Source organism: Elephantulus edwardii, unplaced genomic scaffold (assembly GCF_000299155.1).
Source record: "Elephantulus edwardii isolate Elephantulus edwardi_28Jun2011 unplaced genomic scaffold, EleEdw1.0 scaffold00064, whole genome shotgun sequence".
Taxonomy (NCBI): domain Eukaryota; kingdom Metazoa; phylum Chordata; class Mammalia; order Macroscelidea; family Macroscelididae; genus Elephantulus; species Elephantulus edwardii.
The window spans coordinates 7,283,987-7,304,395 of record NW_006399814.1 but is presented as its reverse complement, the minus strand read 5'-3'; the positions used below and the strand labels follow the sequence as shown (position 1 = coordinate 7,304,395).

General features: G+C 48.4%; 1 protein-coding gene across 1 annotated transcript in view; it reads left to right on the top strand.

Annotated features, from left to right (window-relative positions):
* ATXN10 (ataxin 10) overlaps positions 1-20,409 on the top strand; it is a 188,357-nt gene that overhangs the window by 147,840 nt on the left and 20,108 nt on the right. The window contains exon 10 of the mRNA XM_006888127.1: positions 11,267-11,330. Coding sequence (XP_006888189.1) covers positions 11,267-11,330 — 64 coding nt within the window. The remainder of the gene's footprint in view (positions 1-11,266; positions 11,331-20,409) is intronic.

The window sequence follows — 20,409 nt, the reverse complement described above, 5'->3', positions numbered from 1 at the left end:
TTTTAATAGGATTTCCCCCCCCCCCTGAATACCATCAATTTATTAGACTTGTAATTTCAGCATAGTCATTGAGCGTTTCATTGCTAAGCCCGAGGTGATGCGCCTCTCTGGAGGGTCAGATCCACCAGCGACTCTGAGGGAAAGACAGGCCTTGCCGGCCATTCATCTCCCTGATGAGTCGTTCTCGTCGCCAGAGGATCTGTTCTCATGGTGCTGCACTTGAGGTTTGAGTTTGTTTAGTCTCTTAGCTTGGCTTTTGAAGTCATTCTTTCCTCAGAAACTAAGTTGAGAAACTTCCTTCTTTTTCTCTTGTTTTGAAACAATCTTGTACACAGAATAAAACCCCTACTCCTTAGAAATTTGACAAAACTTGCCATTGTCCTACCATGTCTTGCAGTTGTCAACAGTAAAATTAGTGTTATATCCACACTTTTTATTTTTCGTTATGGTAGTTTTAACACTAATTTTTGCACTTCAGCAGTACCTTTCCATCTAGGTTTTCAAATTTATCTCCATCAAGTTGTTCAGTCTTACCATTTCTCTGTATTTTCTGTGCCTGTTGTTGCCTTTCACCTCATACTCTTTAGTGCCTCTTGCTCTCCTCTGATGTTTTTATTTGCTTTATAATTTCTTTCCCTGTCGTTGAGTTTACTCTGTTACTCATCTTGCTTTTTGAACTGAGTACCTTAACTTTAAGTTGATTTTAACTTTCTGCTCTTTTTGGTCACCGCAAGTGCACTTTACCTAGCTTACACTGTTGTCTGTGTGAGTAGACACTAGCATTCTTTTCTCTCATTTCATTCTCTTGGATTCTTCCCTACCTTTCTTCAGTGCCTTTTATTAAAATTTCATTTCAGTCTCTTCTCTAATGGGCACCTTATGGTTTAGTCGTCTTTTTTTTAAAGAATAACTTAAAAAAAATCTGAATTCAGGCTGCTCCCTCCCCACTACCACTATCATTTGTAGGACAAGCCTATTTTGATTGGGGGTTTTATTTTCTTCAATTACTCTAATTCAGAGTCTTTATCATATTCCAGAATTTTTGTTTGGACTTTTCACTGGCTTTGCAATGTTGTCTTCCAGTTTTCTTCTGCCACTTCCCATCTTTGCTTCTGAGGAATACTTATTCTGTGACAGATTTGTTTGATTTTTTTGACGATTCATGATAGATTCAGTATTCCAAGTTTATTTTTTTCTTTTTTTTATTGGGAAAAACATATTGGGGGTACAAGGAGGTGAGGGTTGGGGGCAGAAGGGTGAGGATGGGCCAGGATGCAGTTGCAGAGCTGCACAGTTTGGTCGGTGGGGGGAGCAGGTGAAGGAAATGATGAGGGTCCAGTGGGGACCTGATGCTACAGAGGAATGACAAGCATTTTCCAATGGTAATTAAACCAGCTGTCTTATTGATTTGGGAACTGGATGCCGACTCTCTGGCTTCTTCATGCTGAACAGGGGCGTTGATGTAAAGGGGGGAAGGGAGGACGCTTTATCACCTTACTGGTGGTCTTGGGTTAAAGCTCCTTGCCTTCTTGCTCTGTTAGAAGATATTTTCCTGTCATTTGCTCCCCTCTGGACTGCAAAGTGTTTTCCCAGGTGGGTCCAGTGGGGATGGCTGGTTGAACCCAGAGGCTCCATCCTCCTTTGCTTCCTTAGCTGTCAGTTGTATTTCCTTTTTGTCACTGGCACTGGGTTCAGGGTCAATTATGGAGTAAAACTCAGAGTTAAGGTTACCTATAGGAAAGGGAGCAAACCTAGAGAGAACAAACTTGTGAGTTACAAATAGAAGGGCTTTGAGGGTGTTGCTTTCAGGTTTACTGGGGGTGGGGAGGGTGGCAAAAGGTGGCCTAGGTAACATTGGATACCCTAGGCATTCTTTTTTTTTTTTCTCCTTCACCACCCAGGAGTCAATCTGGGGGCAATGGCACAAACTGGGGACTGAAGAGCTCACCCTGAGGGCAGCGACAGCTCACCCCGAGCCGAGGGCAGCCTGCCCTGGGCAGGGGCCCACGACGGCTCGCCCCGGGCAGGGGGCCGCGACGGCTCGCCCCGAGTCGGGGGCCAAGGGCAGCCCATCCCGAGCAGGGCAACGCCCCCCAGGAGCTGGCTAGTATACTCCCCTTCTAATTGCCCCTACCCCAGTCTGGTCCCCTCACCTGATTGAGGACTCTGTGGTCAGGGATAGTGTCTCCAATTCCAGCACTGCCACTTTTACCGCCCCCCCCCCCAATAAGTGGTCATACTATATTTTGAAGTAGGTGTCACTGCCCTCCCCCTTTATATATGATAAAGGGAACCTGAGAATTGTGAACAGACTCCCCCCAGGTCTAACCATCTTTTGGCAGAAGCATTCAACAGAACAAAATATGTGGTGCATTTAGGATGTCGGTCCTTTTGTGCATGCTGCCACTGTTAAGGTCATCAGACTCACAGTGACTTTCAGCAATCCATTGCATAGGTAATCATCATCCTTGGCCTGTCCAAGGAGACCCAAACCTGCAGATGGTGGTCATGCATCCCATCCCCCACCTCATACACAGGTGGCCAGCGGGGCACGCGCCCCCCCCCAGTGCAGGAGGCCTGCGGGAGGCACACGGTCCCCCCAGCACAGGCGGCCGTTGGGGGCGCGCCCCCCACCCCACTGCACGGGCACTCGGCTGGTGTGCAGCCCCTCTTGTGTGGGCGGCCGGAGGGCGCCTGCTTCCCTCACAGCCGCCATCCTGGCTCCAAGAATTCTCTCCAGACCAAGTCCACCTTGTGGCAGTGTGGTGGCTTCACTGTACCAGTCTTGAGGAGGGCCAGTGCCCAGCATCCATCCTGGGTGAGGGAATCCATTCATTCCGGCTGTGGAAGCCTCATGGAGCTGCAGTGGCCGTGCGGCGCAGCGAGGGCTCTGCATGGGGGTGGGGGTTGGGAGCCGTGCGACTCACCCATTTCTCCTTGGGAATCCTTGAATTCCTGTTGTTGAGCCTCGGTCTTCACTTAGGGCCAGTCATCAACTGTTTAAGTGTTCAATTATCAATAAGCCGAAGTCTGTGGAAGGCCATAATGGCCCTGCTTTAAGTAGTTCGCTGCTCCCGCAGCTCACCATGCTGTCTCTGCCTCTGCCGCCATCTTGGATCTCCGCTTTTATTTTTTTAAAAAATATAGTGAAAAATGACTTTTTCATGTTAAAAATTCGAGCACATACGTTAAATATTGTAGTGTATCAAACATTCAAGAAAACAGCACCAGATAATGGGAAGACGGAAAGGCAGTGTGTTCATTCAGTTCTAAAAGTTTCTTTTAAGATCCTTTATTGGAATTGGTGCTGATTGTGGAACAGACCGTCAGCTACTCATATCTGTGTTCAAATTAAAGCTAAAGGAATCAAATCATATCCACAGGAATTAAAATTTCATCTTGAATCTATCTCCCTTGAATTTAAAAACCAATTCAGAAACAGGTCTGAGGCCTTGAACACTATCATGAACAGAGACCAGTTGAGCTGTGGGAAGATACCAAGAATATCATCCACAAAGAATGCAGAAGGTCATCACAAAGAAGGAGGAAGAAGAGAAGACTAAAATAGATGTCTGAGAGGCTCTAAATAGTGCACTAGAATGCTGAGAAGCCACAGCAAAGGGAAGAAATCAAGAAGTGAAGGAACTGAAGAGAATATTTCAAAGGGCAGCACAGGAAGACAAGGCAAATATAATGAAATGTACAAGGTGCTGGAGTCAGAAAATCAAAAGGACCAAACTCGCTCAGCATTTCTTGAGTTCAAGGAACTAAAGTGCAAATTCAAGCTGTGAGTTGCAGTGTTTAAGGATGCTATGGGCAAAATATTGACTGATTGAGGAAGCATTATGAGAAGATGAATACACAGAGGCACTGTACCAAAAAGAATTGGCAGACACAGAGGAATTTCAAAAAGCAACATATGATCAAGAGGCAGTGGTGATGAAGGAGGAAGTTCAGGCTGCTTTGAAGGACTTGGCTAAAAAGTAGAACATCAGGAAATGATGGAATACCAATTGACAACAAACAGATGTTGTCCTGGACGTGCTCACCAGGTTATGCCAAGAAATCTGGAGGACAGCTACCTGGCCAGCTAACTAGAAGAGATCCATACTTATTCTCATTCCAAAAAAAGGTGACCCAACACCTTGAGAGTGTGGAAATTGTTGAACATTATCACTAATATCACACACAAGGAAAATCTTCCTTAAGATTATTCAAAAATGACTGGAACAGTACAATGACAGAGAACTGCCAGAAATACAGGCTGGGTTTAGAAGAGGCCGTGGCACTATAGACATTATTGCCAATGTCAGGTGAATCTTGGCTGAAAACAAAAAGTACCAGAGGAATGGCTCTATGTTTCATTGACTACGCAAAGGCAGTTGATTGTGTGGGTCACAACAAATTGTGTCTAACCTTGAGGAGAATGGTAATCCCCAGAACACTTGGCTTGTGCTTATGTGAAACCTATACTGGAACCTCCTCAGTTTCAGCAAGCAAGGTTGTATGATCATCTGCATAATGCAGGTTTTTTATGAATCTTCCTCCAATCCTGGTGCCACATTCCTCCTCATAGAACCCAGCCTCCTTGCTGATGTGCTCCACATATAGATTAAAAAGGTATGGTGATAGGACACATCCCTGGCATACACCCTTCCCGATTTTAAACTGTTCAGTGTTTCCTTGCTCTGTTCTGACAACTGCCTCCTGGTCTAAGTATAGGCTTCACATAAGCACAATCAAGTGTTCTGGGGTTCCCATTCTTCTCAAGTTAAAAACAGTTTGTTGTGATCCCCATAGTCAAATGCTGTTGCATAGTAAATGAAACACAGAAGCAATTTCTGCAGAATGTTATGGACTACAGCCTTTAATATGAATTGAAGATCACCAAAGAAAACAAAATTTCTCACCACTGGGCAGCAGCATGATAGAAGTGAAGAGATTGAGATTGTTAACAGCTTTAGTTTGCTTGGCTCCACAATCAGTAATCAACCAGGAAATAAAACAAATTGCATTGGGAAAGTGTGCTGTCAGAGACCTCTCCAGAGTACTAAAGAGGAACAGTGTCATTCTGAAGACTAAGGTGTGCCTAATCCAGGCCATGGTCTTTTAAATTACATGCTGTGCATCAGAAAGCTGAACAGTGACTAGGATGAGAGATGGAGAATTGAAGCCTTTGAGCTATGGTGCTGGAGAAGAGTATTGAATACACTGGACTGCTAAGAGAACATCCTGGAGAGGGTTAAACCAGGCTGCTCCTTGGAGGCAAGGATTCTGAAGCTCCATCTGACATACTTTGGGCATATTGCAAGGAGGGACCAGTCGTTTGAGAGGGACATTGTGCTTGAGAGGGTGGAGGGACAGTTCAAGAGAGGAAGACCCTGGATGAGATGAATTAACTCAGTGATTAGGGTAATGGGTGTAGGTGTGTCGGAAACAACAAGCTTGGCCCAGGATAGAGCAGGGTTCAGAGCTGTTATACATAGGGTCGCTTTGAGTCAGAAGGGACTCAGTGGCACATAACAATAACAACATACTGAGACCAGGAAGCAGTCGTGAAAACTGAGTATGGAAACACTGCATGGTTGAAAAATCAGGAAAGGAATGCATCAGGGATGCATCCTGTCTCCATATCTTTTCAGTCTATATGATGAACAGATCATTCGGAAAGCTGGGTTTTATGAGGATGAGTGTGGTATCAGGACTGGAGGAAGACTCATCAACAGCCTACATTATGCAGATGATACAACCTTGCTTGCTGAAACTTAGGAGCACCTGAAGCGCTTGCTGCAAAAGGTTAAAGACTGTATAGTATTCCATATGGATTGAATTGAAGCTCAACATTAAGAAGACAAAGATTATCACCACTGCACCAGTTGGCAGCACCATGATAGTTGGAGTATTGAGAAGCAATGATGTCAGTCTAGAGACTAAGGTGCACCTGAACCATGATCTTTGTAGTTACTTGCTGTGCATCATAGAACTGGACAGTGACTAAGTATGACAGAGAATCTGTGCCTTTTGGTTGTGTTCCTGGAAAAGAGTCTTGAACATATGGACCGCCAAGAAAACAGATAGGTCTGTCTTGGAGAGGGTGAAACCAATATTCTCCTTGGAAGCTATGATTTTGAAGCTCTGTCTCACATACTTTGTGCACGTGGCTAGGAGGGACTAGTCCTTGGGGAAGGACATCATGCTTGGAAGAGTAGAGGGACAGCACCGGAAAGGAAGACCCTGGATGAGATGGATTGAGACAGTAACGGGGGTAATTAATAGTGGTAGGCATGTCAGAGTAAGTGAGACTGGCTCAGGACAGAGCTGTGTTGAGAGCTGTTGTACATAGAGTCACTATGAGTTGCAGGCAACTCATTGGCACATAGCAACAGTTAGAATTGACTTAATAACAGCAGCCAACGTTTTTTAGATATTACCTCAACTTAGATGCATTTTAGAATCACCGAGATTTTGATGTATTCTCTCTAGGCTTGAAAACCCTGGGGTGCCCTTTGAAACCTACCCAGGTGAGTTTACTGTGAAGCCAAGTTTGATAACCACTGTGCTTGACCTTGCTCTTAGCACTTCTGTAAAATTCATTAAAAGATACTATTCATTTAGAAAGGCTAAATGGAATTGGAAAGAGAAAGAGTGTCTCTTTCAGGTGATGCTGTCAAATTCTGACAACCTAGTTTCTTACTGTTTCTCAAGTAACATCATTGATTTTTGCTCAAGTGTTGGGCACAGAAGCAGCAACCAGCCATGAAATATCCCATGTTAAGCTGCACAAACACCGTGGAAATCCCTGTACTACCAAGCTGAAGCGTGATGAAAGAGCAGGCTCGCTGGGACCCCCAAGACCCTCAGCCCAGTGGTTCAGGCCTGAAACAGCCCACTGCTGGGGCTCAGCGTTCAGCAAACAGTGGACTGACCAGTAAGGTGAAGCGGAACCGCAGGCAGGTACAGACTCGTCAGAACAGCCCTCCACACGAGAGTAAAGGCCCCATTGGCCCAGGGCTGCAGCTCAGGCAGCAGGAAGCCTGGGGACAAGTGGGGGTGGGAAGAGTGCTTTACAGTTGCCATCTGTGTGCCAGAACAGAATGTGAGTGAATGGACCACAGGAACCGTTTGAAAGGAGGTAAATAGTCATGGGTTCCTGTGGGACGGAGACCGTAGCTCCTGAGGAAGGCAGAGGAGCGGGGTCCACCCAGCTCCAGGAGGGGCGGTAGAAAGCCCAGCCCTGTCTCTTACGCATCTCGTGTGGCCCACTTTCTGTGACTTGTTAGTGTCTGTAGATCCTTGACCTTTGCCTGCGGACTGCTGGCTCCTGAGGTGGTTTAACTGGCCCCCCCGCACGGTGGGTGCTGCAGGAAACCAGCAATCTCGGGACCGAGCACGAAGAGCTTTCTGGGGCTTGCTCTCTGAGTAATCCTCACCGTAACCCCACAAGAGGACTCAGACCTCTTAACAGAAAACCCAAACAGATGGTGTCAGAAACTCTTCAGGGTCACCCAGCGTAGAAGCCGAACCAGATCCCAGTGTCGGCCTTGGACTTCCCTGAGAGCAGGGTGTCCGTGTCCTGCGGGTGCCATGTGCTTCCACCCCACTCTGGACGATCTGTTCCAGCTGTAGCCGGCCCTGGGGCTCGAGTTTACCTGAGGATGCCGTGGCTTCTTCCCTCCACACAAAACTTAGTTGAAGTTGCCACGTTTGGGGAGTGTGTCCGCTCCCTTCAGAGTGAGAACTCAGAATCTGATTTTGTTTGAGGTGCTGCAGTGTGAACACAATGTCCTGCTGGTTTGGTAGGTAGAGCATTCAGCTGCCGACAGAGCTGTCCACGTTAGGTGGCCACGGTAATGGAGATTGTTTTCTGTACCCCACTACGTTCCCTCTCAAACCCCGATAGGACCCTCCCAGCCAGGCCTGTGCACCTGCAGACGTGGTGCCCTGAGGTTGCCCGTGAGGGCAGGAGAGAAGAGCTCGCACGTTGATGGCGCGTCCTCCTGTTTACGCTATTTCCAGGGGCTGCATGTTTGTGTTGTTTGCTTAAGCCAGGCTTGTCTGAGATGTGTTACCTCAGAAAAGTGTTGACGGAGCTTGGCTTTTGGTGGGAGCTATGACTTATGACTCATTTATTGTGGCTCCAGAATCAGTTCCCAACATGTTGAGTAAAGAAACAAACACCCTTCTTGTTTTATAAAGTGTGAACAGAAGGAATCTTGTTAATGCCCTAAGTGTTCTCCCTGCCCTCCGTGGAGCTGCGCGGGGACCGGAGTTCTGTGCCCTCGGCCGGCACCTTCCTGGTGTGCTCAGACTCACGTGTGTGGCTGTGTGTCTGCTTAACACCCTGTCCACCTTGACGAGACCAGGCCATTTGTGTCCTCAACCGGAGCCCTGGTGGCTGTTAGGCCAGGGACTCCCTCCAGCCACTAGAAGCGCCAGCTACCTCCATCCAGATTATTTACATCCGAGGGACCCTGTTGGTGGTTTCCCTCTGTTCTTTGAATCACTGAGTTGGAGTCACCTTGACAGCAGTAGGTTGTGTTACAACATCACATCTGCTCTTTGGTTCAGTGTAGCTGTGTTGACCGAGCCACATTTGTGCAGGAAGGCTCGCTGTCATGTCAGTGTCAGCACATGTAACTGTAGTTTTCAGGAATTCACCCTGTCTCTTTTTACTTTTTAGAAAGTGAGTTCATATCTTTAAAAACAAAATACTACATATTCCAGAATTCTCCCCTTTTTTCCTTCAGGAAGTAAGGTAATACCTGCAGAATACTTAACACCCCTCACCTACCAAGAAAAGACAGTTCTGAGAGCCCCCTCCCTCAGTCTCGTCTTGCCTCACCACCTCTGCGCTTTCTCCACACACACTTCTTAAGCACCATCGCCCAGGAGTGTTTTCCCAGACCTCCCGTCCTGCAGATGAAGAAACTCCACCTCAGGTGAGGCGCTGGAGCTCACCGGGCTCACCCCGGCCTCTGCCAACTGCCCTTGGGCCCACGACACTTGCCTCTCAGACCCTGTGCTGTGCCACCTCCCTTCTCACTCCTACCACCTGAGCCAGCTCCCCCCTCAGCAGAGCTCTCCTAACACCCCACACACACCCCACACCGCACGCAACCCCCATCCCCACGCACACACACACATGCCCCCGTGCACTGTGCATATAAGCTTTGCTCAGCCCCTCATGGCCGCATGCTCGTAGGCCTGGGAGGTGCGCGCCCACGGGGCCAGGCTGGACCCGCAGGAAGGTCAGTTCTGAGGTATGGACAGTCCAGGAGGTGAGCTCACAGAGACAGGCAGGCAGCAGGATCCTTCTCTGTCTCTCAGGACCTCGTACCTCTCACCTCAGTGTCCATGGGATGTGAATGCTCTTGGCAGAAGCTCTCCTTTCCCATCGTTTAGAGACATCATTGTTGGCACATCAGTCTTGCTGGGCATTTACTGGGGCTGCACAGAAAGTTTGGGGTGCATCCTAGGTGACACCCCTGCCCACTTGAGTTTCCTACATTGCTCTGTGCACCTCCCTCAACAGGTGGGGCTGACGCAGTGACAGTAGTGGACTCAAGCCTCACCCAGCTGTGAAGATGGTACTGGACCATGCAGGTCCTGTCCGACGGTCGCCAGCTTGGTGCACCTCCGACACCTGATCCCTCCCGAGACCACTAGCCCCCTCCAGGGCTCTCCCTTTCCGAGCCAGAGCTTCTCACAGGATCCACGAGGAAGAACCGGTTCTTTCTCCCTAAGCTGTCTGGTCTGGTGGCCTAGTGGGTAAGGAGTTGCTCTGCCAACCCAAAGGCGCACAGTTGAATCCGCCACCTCGCCGAGAGGAGAATGTGCAGCCTCCTGTGTGGCTCATGGCCTCTGGGAACCGGATGGAGGGTCAGCTCAGAGTCGGTTCTAGCTCGCTGGCACCTAACAGGAAGTCTTCAGCAGATGCAGCCGTAGTTTTCAGGAATTCACTCTTAGCACTTATGTTTATAAAATAGAGACAGTTGAATTCAGGCTCTGTCTGATTACTTAGCGTCAGTCTCACCTCCTTGGCTGTGAACAGAGCAGTGACCGTCCCCGGGCCTCGTCAGAGGTGGTTAGTGGGGACGCCATGGCAGTGTAGTCACAGAGCTCACGCAGAGCCGTCGGAGGGGGCTGCTGTCTGTACTGTTGTCATTAGTGGATCGCCCACATAGCCAACAGGTGGCGAGTTTGCAAGACGAGTGAATGAAGAAAATGACCTGCAGAATAAACATGCCATGGAATACCACCCACTGACAGCAAGCAGGAAGGGCCTGTGGGTGCTGTGACATCGGTCCACCTGGGGACACTGTGCCGAGTCAGAAAAGCTTCACTTAAATGTGCTGTGTGAATGTCCCCACAGGCAAATCTCAGAGACAGGAGATTTCTTAGTGGGTGCCGTTAGTTCGTTAGAGAGGGGCAATGATGAGAATACTGTAGGACCACCTGGCAGCCACAAGTGTACCCTCTGAATGTGCTGCAACTAAACACTGAGAGGGACATGTTAATTAGCGGCCTTTAGCATAGGAACTTGATTCCAATAAAATTGTTTTTTAAAAATGAACCAGTTGTGCTGTAATGAGTAGCCTGGTGCAAACGCACATTTGTTTAGAGGTATGACTCTTACCCAGCTTCCTAAAAGTAGGTCACATAGCTGCTGAGACTGGGCCATTCACACCCCGCTCGCTGCCTATTGCCCGGCCCCTCCCTTGTGTTCGTGCCTTGTTGCCTGAAGTGTCGTGGAGTCTCTGCACCTGCCGTCCAAGAGCATCCTTGGCGTGCAGGCCAGTGTGGTCCTCTGCCGCTCTGACGCATGTGAGATGATCGCGCAAGGCAATTATAATTTAACATTTCTCCATAGGAGCAGTTCACACGTCTTAATATTGTTAATGGTCTAATTGCATTTCATGGTACCCATATCTTTCAGATGACTGGTATTGCTTTATTGCTCGTTTTTCTTAAGTTCTTTGTACATTAACATTCATGTGAGTGATTCTTCACCTGTGATGTGGAATGTCCCAAACAGGGAGGAGGGTGTGATTTCCTCCTCTGAAGATGTGTAGCCTCAGGACCTGATGGAGGGTCACCAGGTGTCAGAATTCCCTCAGGGCAGTGAGTTTTGAGCTGATGGTAATATTTCCCCAAACAGCACTCTGACCACGCGGACGGAATTGTAAAGAAGCGCTGATCCTGCAGTCTCCATCCACAGCCAGCCTCTTTCCAAGCGTGTGTAGTAACTTTGTCTTTCCTGTTCCAGGTGAACGAACTGGACGGAATCCCGCTGATCCTGGACAACTGCAGCATTGATGACAGTAACCCCTGTATCCTTGCATCTGTGTTTTCCTCCCACTCCCCAGGGCCAGAGCCCACCAGGTCCACTTCCTGGGCTTCTTCCCTGGGTGAATAAACAAGTTAGGGTACTGAAATAATGCACCTCCCAGCTGCACAGTATAATGAGCTTTGTACGGTGAGTAAAATATTCTAAACAGCTACTAAAATGCAGCAGGAGTGGCGTGTCCTGGGCCCTGGGCTCTACAAGCAGAATGGCAGGTTTCCCTGTGGAGATAGGAGGTGAATTCTGTGGCCACATGGAAATATGAGGCCCTGTTGTTGTTGTTATTGTTGTTATGTGTCATCAAGTCGCCTGTGACTCATAGAGACCCTCTGAAGCCTGCCTGTCCTGTCCTGATTCAGTCTCACTGACTCCAACACACCTGCCCCCATTGTCACAGTCACTGTATCAATCCATCTTATCCGAGGTCTTCCTCTCCTGAGCTGTCCATCCACCCTTCCAAGCATGATGTCCTTCTTCAGGGACTGTTCCCTCCTGGACATGTGCCCAAAGTATGTGAGATGGAACTTCAAAATCCTAGCCCTCAAGGAGAATCTTGGTTTCACTCTCTCCAAGACAGACCTGTTTGTTTTCTTGAGGATTCATGGTTTGTTCAAGACTCTTCTCCAGCACCACAACTCAGAGGCAGTGATTCTTCTGTCACCCTTAGTCATTGTCCAGCTCTCTGATTAGTACATAGTAAGAGGTCCTGTTACTCCCCAACAATAGAGAGACACAGCAGCGGGGTGCTGCATCTTCGTTTTTGAGAGGTTCTGTCTTGTAACCCTTGGTGGCAGACACTGGGAGCCCTGGCTCTTCTCATTGTGGGTACTGGCCACCTTTGCCGGCAGGTGTCCTTAGACCGCATGCTCACTTCCTGTATCACATTGATGTGATGTGATGTGATGTGATGTGATGTGATGTGATGTGATGTGATGTGATGTGATGTGATCACAGCAGCCAGGGACTAGCCCCACCTGTGTCGGTGTGAAGGGCTGCCCAACATTCCCTGGTGAGAGCCATGTGCAACTGGCTCCTCCTGTAGTGACCGGCAGCTCTTTTCCCTGGAGAAAGTGGATGAGGTCTTGGTGGGGCTTTGGATTGTGGCCCATGGAGTCCAGCCTAGGACTGAGAGGGACAGGAAGACAGCATTCTCAAGCCAGTCCCCTCACAGTAGTTTCTGTCACAAAGGAAAGAGGAGATGAAGAAAATAGTGTAAGTCGACTGAGTAGTGCTGAGTGTGTGTCATGTTACTCTGATTGTCAGGAGAGAAAAAGTGTCTGATTTTAGAGTACAGAGGCTCAGAAGAGGAGTCAGGGCAGGTAAGGGGGTTTGAGCTCAGTGCTTTATCAGGGGCTATGCGCCACTTCTACCCTCACCCTTCCCCTGCCCTCACCTGGCAAAACAATGTTGAGGTGCGATTGCAGATGCTGTGATTCTCTGTAAGACTAGATGGCGTGTCAGGAAAGAATTCGCCCCACATCGACTTTCATGTCCCTGAGTTGATCCTCAGGTGTAATGACGGTGTCGCCACTAGTGCTTGGCTTTTATCAGAGCAGACGTAAGGCAGCAGGCGCACAGTGGAGAGGCGGTGCTCCCTGCTTCCTCTTACTCCAGAGGACTGTTTGCTCACTTTGTTGAGGAAACGTTTAGTTGGTCCCTCCCTTGGGTTTGCGTGTGTTGCTCTGTTGCTGGATCCGTTGAGGTAATTGTGCTGCACCGTGGCCCCGGGTGACAGCAGAACTGCCTCACTGAGTATTTGGGTTGTGATCTCAGTGGGAGCAGAGCCCAAGGTCTCCTGTACAACCGCCAAGGGGGATTGAACTGCCAGCCTTTGGGTTAGCTGAGCAGTTAACCATTGCACCCCCAAGGATCTTTGTAGTATTACTGTCGTCTCCTCTTTCTAGATGAGGGAATAAGCTGAGTGGCCAGGGCATGTCCAGAGGATCAGAACCAGAGTTGAAACTCCCCCGTCGCTGATCCGTAGCCACCCTCTGGTCCTGTCTCCACGTGAAAGCACCAGGAGAGACGGAGCATGGACAGATACCACTGATGGAGCCTTACAGTGGAAACGCTTTTCAGAATTTCAAATTTAAACATGTGCACAGATAACTGGGTTTTCATAATTCTGTAGTGATTGCAAGATCCAATCATTAAAAAAGAGGAATAAATAGCTTTAGAATTCTGTGTATTGTGATTCTATAGCCTTTTTACGTACAAAAGCGCTTCAGATAGGTATAAAATACAGGATCTGTACCAGAGCAAGGGAGGATGCTGGCTAGCTGACAAGAGGTGAGGACGAGTCGTCAACTTGAGGGCCTCTGCCTAGAGTGGACCTGGACATGTGACCTGAGCTTCCTGGGGACCCCGTTAGTCCTGGCCAGACCCGCTGCCCGTCTCCTGTGGGATCATCGTTGTTTCTAGTTGATCTCCGTATGTTCTGCAGGGAAGCCCATCAGTTTCGTGTGCATGGCTGGTATTTTCTTTCTCTTGGTCCGTGGCTCATCTTCCCATCTCCTTTGATTAACAGAAATCCATTTAGTCACCACTATTCATTTATGGCTTGTGTGTGAAGAAACACTTTCCCACCCTGAAGTCACAGTGATAATCTTCTGAATGACTTTTGCGTTTTGGTCGGAGTAAATTTTTGTATGTGAGGTGAGAAGGGAGTTTATTTTTTGTTGTTTTTCTATGTGGAAAATCTGCTAGTGCAGCTGCCCAGCGCTGACTGTTGACAGGAACGTACTTCTCCCTCTGTGGCACCTTCTCCTCCTCTGTCTTAAGTCAGAGTCCGTAGATGAGCGTGGGTGTCTCTCCTCTTGCAGGGTGCTTTGTCTCCAGTTTGTGATGACTGGTGTAGTATTTGACGCAGTCAAGCCAGTTCTTTCCCTTTCTCCTCTCCTTGAAGGTGTAATGTCTGTGTTTGGTCATCTGCATCTCTGTACCGAAAATTTACAGCCACTTGGAATTCCCCAGTCACACATGCAGACTCTTAAAAAACAAACAAATGCAGAAAATGATAATCAGTTTAAAAAAGGAAAATACCTTGGTGGTGGACTATTTGCTGAAATAACATTCACTGAAATCAATTTGGTGAAACTCCTCATCTGTGTATGTAGTATATCTGCCTCTTTATTTAGGCTTATTAATTGTTGCACTTTTCAGTTTTTTCTATATAGTTCTTTAGCTCTGTCACATGGATTTTGTTTCATATTATTCTTGTTAACATTAACTTTTAAATGTTTCATGATTTCTGTTAAAGTTTCTTTTTGACTCGTAGGTTATTTGGAAAATATTTTCTTCATTTTTAATAGAAATCTTCCGGTAGTCATTTTGGAGGCTGATTTCTGCCATCAGTGTGTGAGAACATGAACCTTATCACCTCTATCCTCTAAACTTGACTGAGGCTTGCTTTATGACCCTGAACATGGTCAGTTTTTTAAAATGTGCAGTGTGTGTGTGAAAATCCTGTGTATTCTTCAGGGGACCCTGGGATGTGGGGTGGTAGGTGTTACTGAGTCAGCTACGACTCAGTATTGTGCATTAAAACCAATCCAGCATCCTCACCTGGTCCTAAAAAGGGCCCCCATCTCGCCCCTGCCTCCCTCTGACTCTTACCTCATGCTGTGCTCCCTCTGTTCAGCATCTCGCAGCCACACTTAACGTGGTGGTTCTCGGACAGCTCTCACTTCTCACCTCCGGGCGGTCATCTCCCCCTCGAAATGCTCTTCTCCCGCTGGGTGATGCTCATGCCCAAGTGCATGTCCCTTGCTCTGTGGGGTCGTTCCTGAAGCCCAGTGTGAACTAGATCTCACCTGATGGACTTCCTCCAGAGCCTGTTCTGTTCCTTCAGCTTGATACAGCATTGCACCCAAACCTCCTGTGGGCTGTGTGTCTGAAAACAGGGGCCGTGTTTTCTGTTACACGCTTGACTATTGCATACGCTGTCTAGAGCATACTGTTGATTGATGCCATCAAGTCAGCTACGGCTTAGAGCACCCTATGAACACCAGATCTGGCCTGCACATGCTCGGGTCCAGTGTTAGGATCACTGTGTCAGTAAAGCCCCTTAGGGCTTCACCTCGCCTCCTGGTGCTCTGCCTTTCCCCACATGATGTCTCCCTCCAAGGACTAGTTTCTCCTGAAAAACAGAACCAAGGTGAGGTGAAGTTTGAGCATCCTTACCGCTAAGGTTGCCCCTCCTTCAGGACAGATTTGTGTGTTCTTTTGGCGCTCAGTCTATTCCATACTCTTCCCAGCACCACAGTTTAAAGGCATTGATAATTCTTCTGTCATCCTCATTCATCGTCCAACTTTCCAATGCTTAGGAAGTAACTGAAAAGACCGTAGTTTGGATCAGGCTCACCATAATCTTTAAACTGACGTCCTTGTATTTTATTGCACTTTGGAGCGTTACATGACAGCAGATTTCCTCAGTGCAGCACGTTTTGATTTCTTGATTGGTGCACCGTTGGATGTTGATTGTGGATTCAAGTAAAATGAAGTCGTTGACAACTTCCATTTTTTTCATCATCTCATCTTTCGTGATGTTGCCTCTTGATCCAGTGGTGCTGTTTCTTGTTACCTTGGTGTTGAGATGTGACCCACATTGTAGGTTGTGTAGTCTTTGATCTTCTGTAGCAAGCACATCAAATTCTCCTTACTTTAAGCAAGCAAGATTTTTTCATCTGCATAATGTTTATTGTTTGTTTAGGCATCTTCTTCCAATACCCTTCCCACATTCTACTTCATACAGTCCAGCTTCTTGAATTATTTGTTGCACATATAGGTTGAACAGATAGGAAGAAAGGATGCAACTGTGATGCACACCTTTCCTGATTTTCAGTCATGCAGTGTTTCCTGGTTCTGCTTTGACAACTGCTTCTTAGTCTGTGTATATCATGGTTGACCTGGGCACAGTTAAATATTCTGGTTTTCCAGTTCTTCTCAGTGGTAAGAACCCAACCCTTGCCTGTACATAGTAAACATCTCTCTTGTACTCTTTGTTTTCAGCCAAGATTCATCTGACAGTCAGCAGCGATTTCCCTTCTTCCACAGCCTCTTCTGAACCACACTTGAGTTTCTGCTAATTCCCTATCGAAGTACTGTCTCAACCATTTTTTAAAATAATCTTCAGCAAGATTTTATTTGCAAATGATACAATTCTATAATTCTGTTGGAATTATAATTCTACATTCTGTTGGATCACCTTTCTTTGGAATGGGAACAAATAACGGATGCCTATTAAATAGGTAGGGAGCTCTAGTGACTTAAAGGTAAAGAGTTGCTCTCCCAACCCAAGAGCAGGCAGTTCAAATCCACCAGCTGCTCCTCAGGTGAAAAATGAGCAGTCTCCTCGCACGCAGTTTGCAGCCCCTGGAGGATCAGCTATGGGCTGTTCCAGCTCTACAGCACCTAAGAATGACAACAGGAAATGTGGGGGTGTTACTGTTAGGTGCTGTCGAGTCGCGACTCTGGGTACAACAGCTCTGAACCTTGCTCTGTCCTCTATCCTGTGCCACCCGTTTTGTGTCTGACACACATACCCCCCATTACCCCAGTCACTGAGTCAGTCCATCTCTTTAAGGGTGTCTCCTTCTCTTGCGATGTCCTTCCATCCTCCCAGCATAATGTCTGTCTCCAAGGACTGGTCCCTCCTTGCAGCATGACCAGAGTAGGTCAGATACAGCTTCAGAATCCTTGCCTCCAAGGATCAGCCTGGCTTCACCCTCTCCAGGACGAACTTGTTTGTTCTCCTTGCAGTCCATGGTATATGCAATACTCTTCTCCAGCACCACAGCTCAAAGGCAACAATTTCCCTTCTGTCATCCCTAGTCATTGTCCAGCTTTCTGACAATAAATAGCAAATAATTGCCAAGACTATGGCCTTGATTAGGTACACCTTGGTCTGCAGCCTAACATCATTGCTCTTATGTACTCTGGAGAGATACATAAACAGTAGACTTTGCAGTGCAATTTATCTTTTAATTTCCTGGCTGCTGGTGTATCAAGAGTGTTGATTGTGGGGCCAAGCAAACTAAACTACCCATGAAGTGGGTAGATGAGAGACCAAATAAACAAGCACTGAGCACTGGGAGGGAAGCTGTGCCTGCACTGGTGTGTCTGTGTGCCATTCTAACAGGCGATATTGCTCATGGACTCAGTGCTTTGTGAATTGTGTGGGCTTTTTTCTCTGATCATTTCACTTACACTGGTGTAACCTACTCTTCCAATAATTAACGTTAGCCAAGATGTTACTGATTTTGAATTTTGATATTTCATATTAAAAAGCAGTAAATATTTTGGGTATAGTAAGTGTCAGTTAATGGAAGACCACATGCTCTTTTCACCCTGCACGCATCAGTCACGGACACGTGTATAAGCAGGTCTGCGTGGGATCTGCAGTGAAGTCTGCGGCAAGGACTCAGAGATGCCTCTTCCCGGGGCGCCCCTGAGATGGGGACTTGAGCCTGGCATGTCAGACACACTACAGCCAGACACTGTCCAGGGAGGGCCGGGCAGGGAGGGGACCGTTGCTTTCTTGAAGCCTCTCAGCTTCTCCAGTTCCTCGGCCGAGGCAGCCTGTCGGGGGACTTGTCTGGCCGAGCTGGCTGCTGCTGCCCCGGGACGCGAGCCCAGCCAGGGCCCGGCTGCTCGCTCGTCCCACGCACGGCTGGGTCCCCGGTAATGACATGGTAGCGGGCACCACGGGGAAATTCCAGCCCCAGGGCCGCACCACCGTTGTCTGTCAGTCCATTGTGGCAAGTGGGTTGCTTTGTTGTTGTGATTTCCAAATAGAAACAGCTGAGCTTTATTTGGAATGTTTTCCTTTCATTCTTTTTTGATCTGTGTTTCTATCGGCACTCCTTGATGTGGGCTTTTTTCCCATACTATTTTTATTGGAGTGTGGGGGAGGGGTAGAATGAGAATCTAAACAGAGTGGGTTTTGTTTTTTTTTTCTGTTCTTTCTTTTTTCTCTTATATTTGTGCACCTAAATGCCTCATTTGAAAGAAAATCATGTTGACTGTTCCACATTCGGAAGTGTGGTGTCGTGGGACGAGTATCAGGTGGGCCCAGAGGACCAGAGTCCAGCTCTACCCTTTCTCTTAACTCCTGAGCAACTTGGCTTCAGGGAGTTCAGCCTGATGGCTTGGGGGGAAGGAGCCGTGCCACCAGCCCAGTGGGACAAGAAGTTTGAATCCAGGGCAGTGGCTGGGCAGTCTCCTCCTGTGTGCTACAGCCTCTGAAAAGGAGGGTCAGCTCTTGAGTCGATTCAGAGTAGAGAGCATATAACAAGAACCTCAGTAAAGAAGACCTTCACCCCGTGGTTATGATGAATGTGAAATGGCTTGTTTACCGAGTGCCTACCATACAGTTTCTTACCAGGTAGTGTTCTTGTACAAATATCCACTTAACAATTATTAATGCTTAGAGAAAGGCAAATGTCTATCTGTGGTTTCAGTACAAAGTGGTAATAAACTGACTAGTCTCTTCGAGAATGGCCATCATGGGAACAGAGAGTGTGAGCCGCCTCCCAGGCCTGCCTGCTGCTTCTGAGTTGCTCCTGCGTCCTGGCGGCCCTCCGTCCGGCTTCTTACGCTGGGCGTCTTTAGAGGACAGACGGCCGTGCAGCTCGCCGTGTGCGGAGAGCCTGGCACGTCCTGCCCCGCGCCTCTAGGCCTCCTTGTTAGATGCTGTCTCGTCAGCGGCAGCTCATGGTGACCCTGTGAGCAGGAAATCAGCTTTACCATGTGCTGGGCCAGCCTCCTCGTCTCCACCATGGCTCAAGCCCGTTGGTGCAGTCACTGCATCGGTCCTGAGGTCTCCTTGTTGTTGGTAAGTGCTGTCAAGTCAAGTGCAACTCATAGCAACCCTCGCAGTCTGTCTGAACTCCGGCCTCTCTACACCACCCTTCTCATCCTCAGTACATTTGAGCCTCCTGGCCAGGCACTGCGTCAGTCCATCCCGTTGAGGGTCTTCCTCTCCTTTGATGACCCTCCACCTTTGTTAATTCAGGAAAACAAAAGAACATCTAGAAGAAGTCTTAGGAGAGCATTGTTGCTCCGTAGAGGTAGGCAAAGATTTCTTAGGCACCAAAGCCAGACCAGAAGACTCTGTGAAGGAAAGATGTTCACAGATGCCTGTGTGGAAAAGACTACAAGCATGGGAAGACTGACTGCTCCATAACCTAAAGACGCCCTGCAGAAGGAGAGGAAAGGACACACTTAGGCTTTTCACAACGGGACAGAACCTGAGAGACAGAGCCTCAGAAGAAGCCCGAGGGCCAAAAAAAAGAAGCCCGAGGGCCGGGGAGCGTTGGAAAGAGCCTGTTGCCCTTGGTCTTGATTGCTGTTGGGTGTCATGGTCGAGTCAGTCCTGACTCACGTCACCCCAATTACAGCTGTGAAACAATGCCTGTTCCTGCGCCGTGCCCATAGGCAGAGCTGTGTGAGCCCGCTGTGAGTCAGGGAAGTGCACTTTTAACCATCATTGCAAAACCACAAGACACTGTCCAGAATCCCTAAATAAAGGCTTGACAAAACCAAGAGAAGGCAGGATGGCATTCTGTATCTTGCTGATGGGACTATAAACTGGAATAAACTTTGGAAAATACGTTGAGAGTGTCTGTTAAACCCTAGCCGTGTATGCAGTCTAAGCCAGAGTCCCACACCCAGGAGTGTGGCTGGGGGAGGTACGCAGGCCTCCAGGATGGACCCCCACGAGGGTTTCAGCCACTGTGCAGTAGGTGAATAAGCTGTGGCTCGCTCATCCCGTGGGGTCCTGTCCAGGATACAGACGTGATAGGCTCATTCAGTGTGAAGAGTCCCATACAGAAGGGGTCCCCCGCCATCCGTCTCAGCCCGGGTCCCATACAGAAGGGGGCCCCCGCCGTCCGTCTCAGCCCGGGTCCCATACAGAAGGGGGGCCCCGCCGTCCGTCTCAGCTCAAGTCCCATACAGAAGGGAGTCCCTGCCGTCCGTCTCAGCCCGCGTCCCATACAGAAGGGAGCCCCCGCCGTCCATCTCAGCTCGAGTCCCATACAGAAGGGGGCCCCCGCCGTCCATCT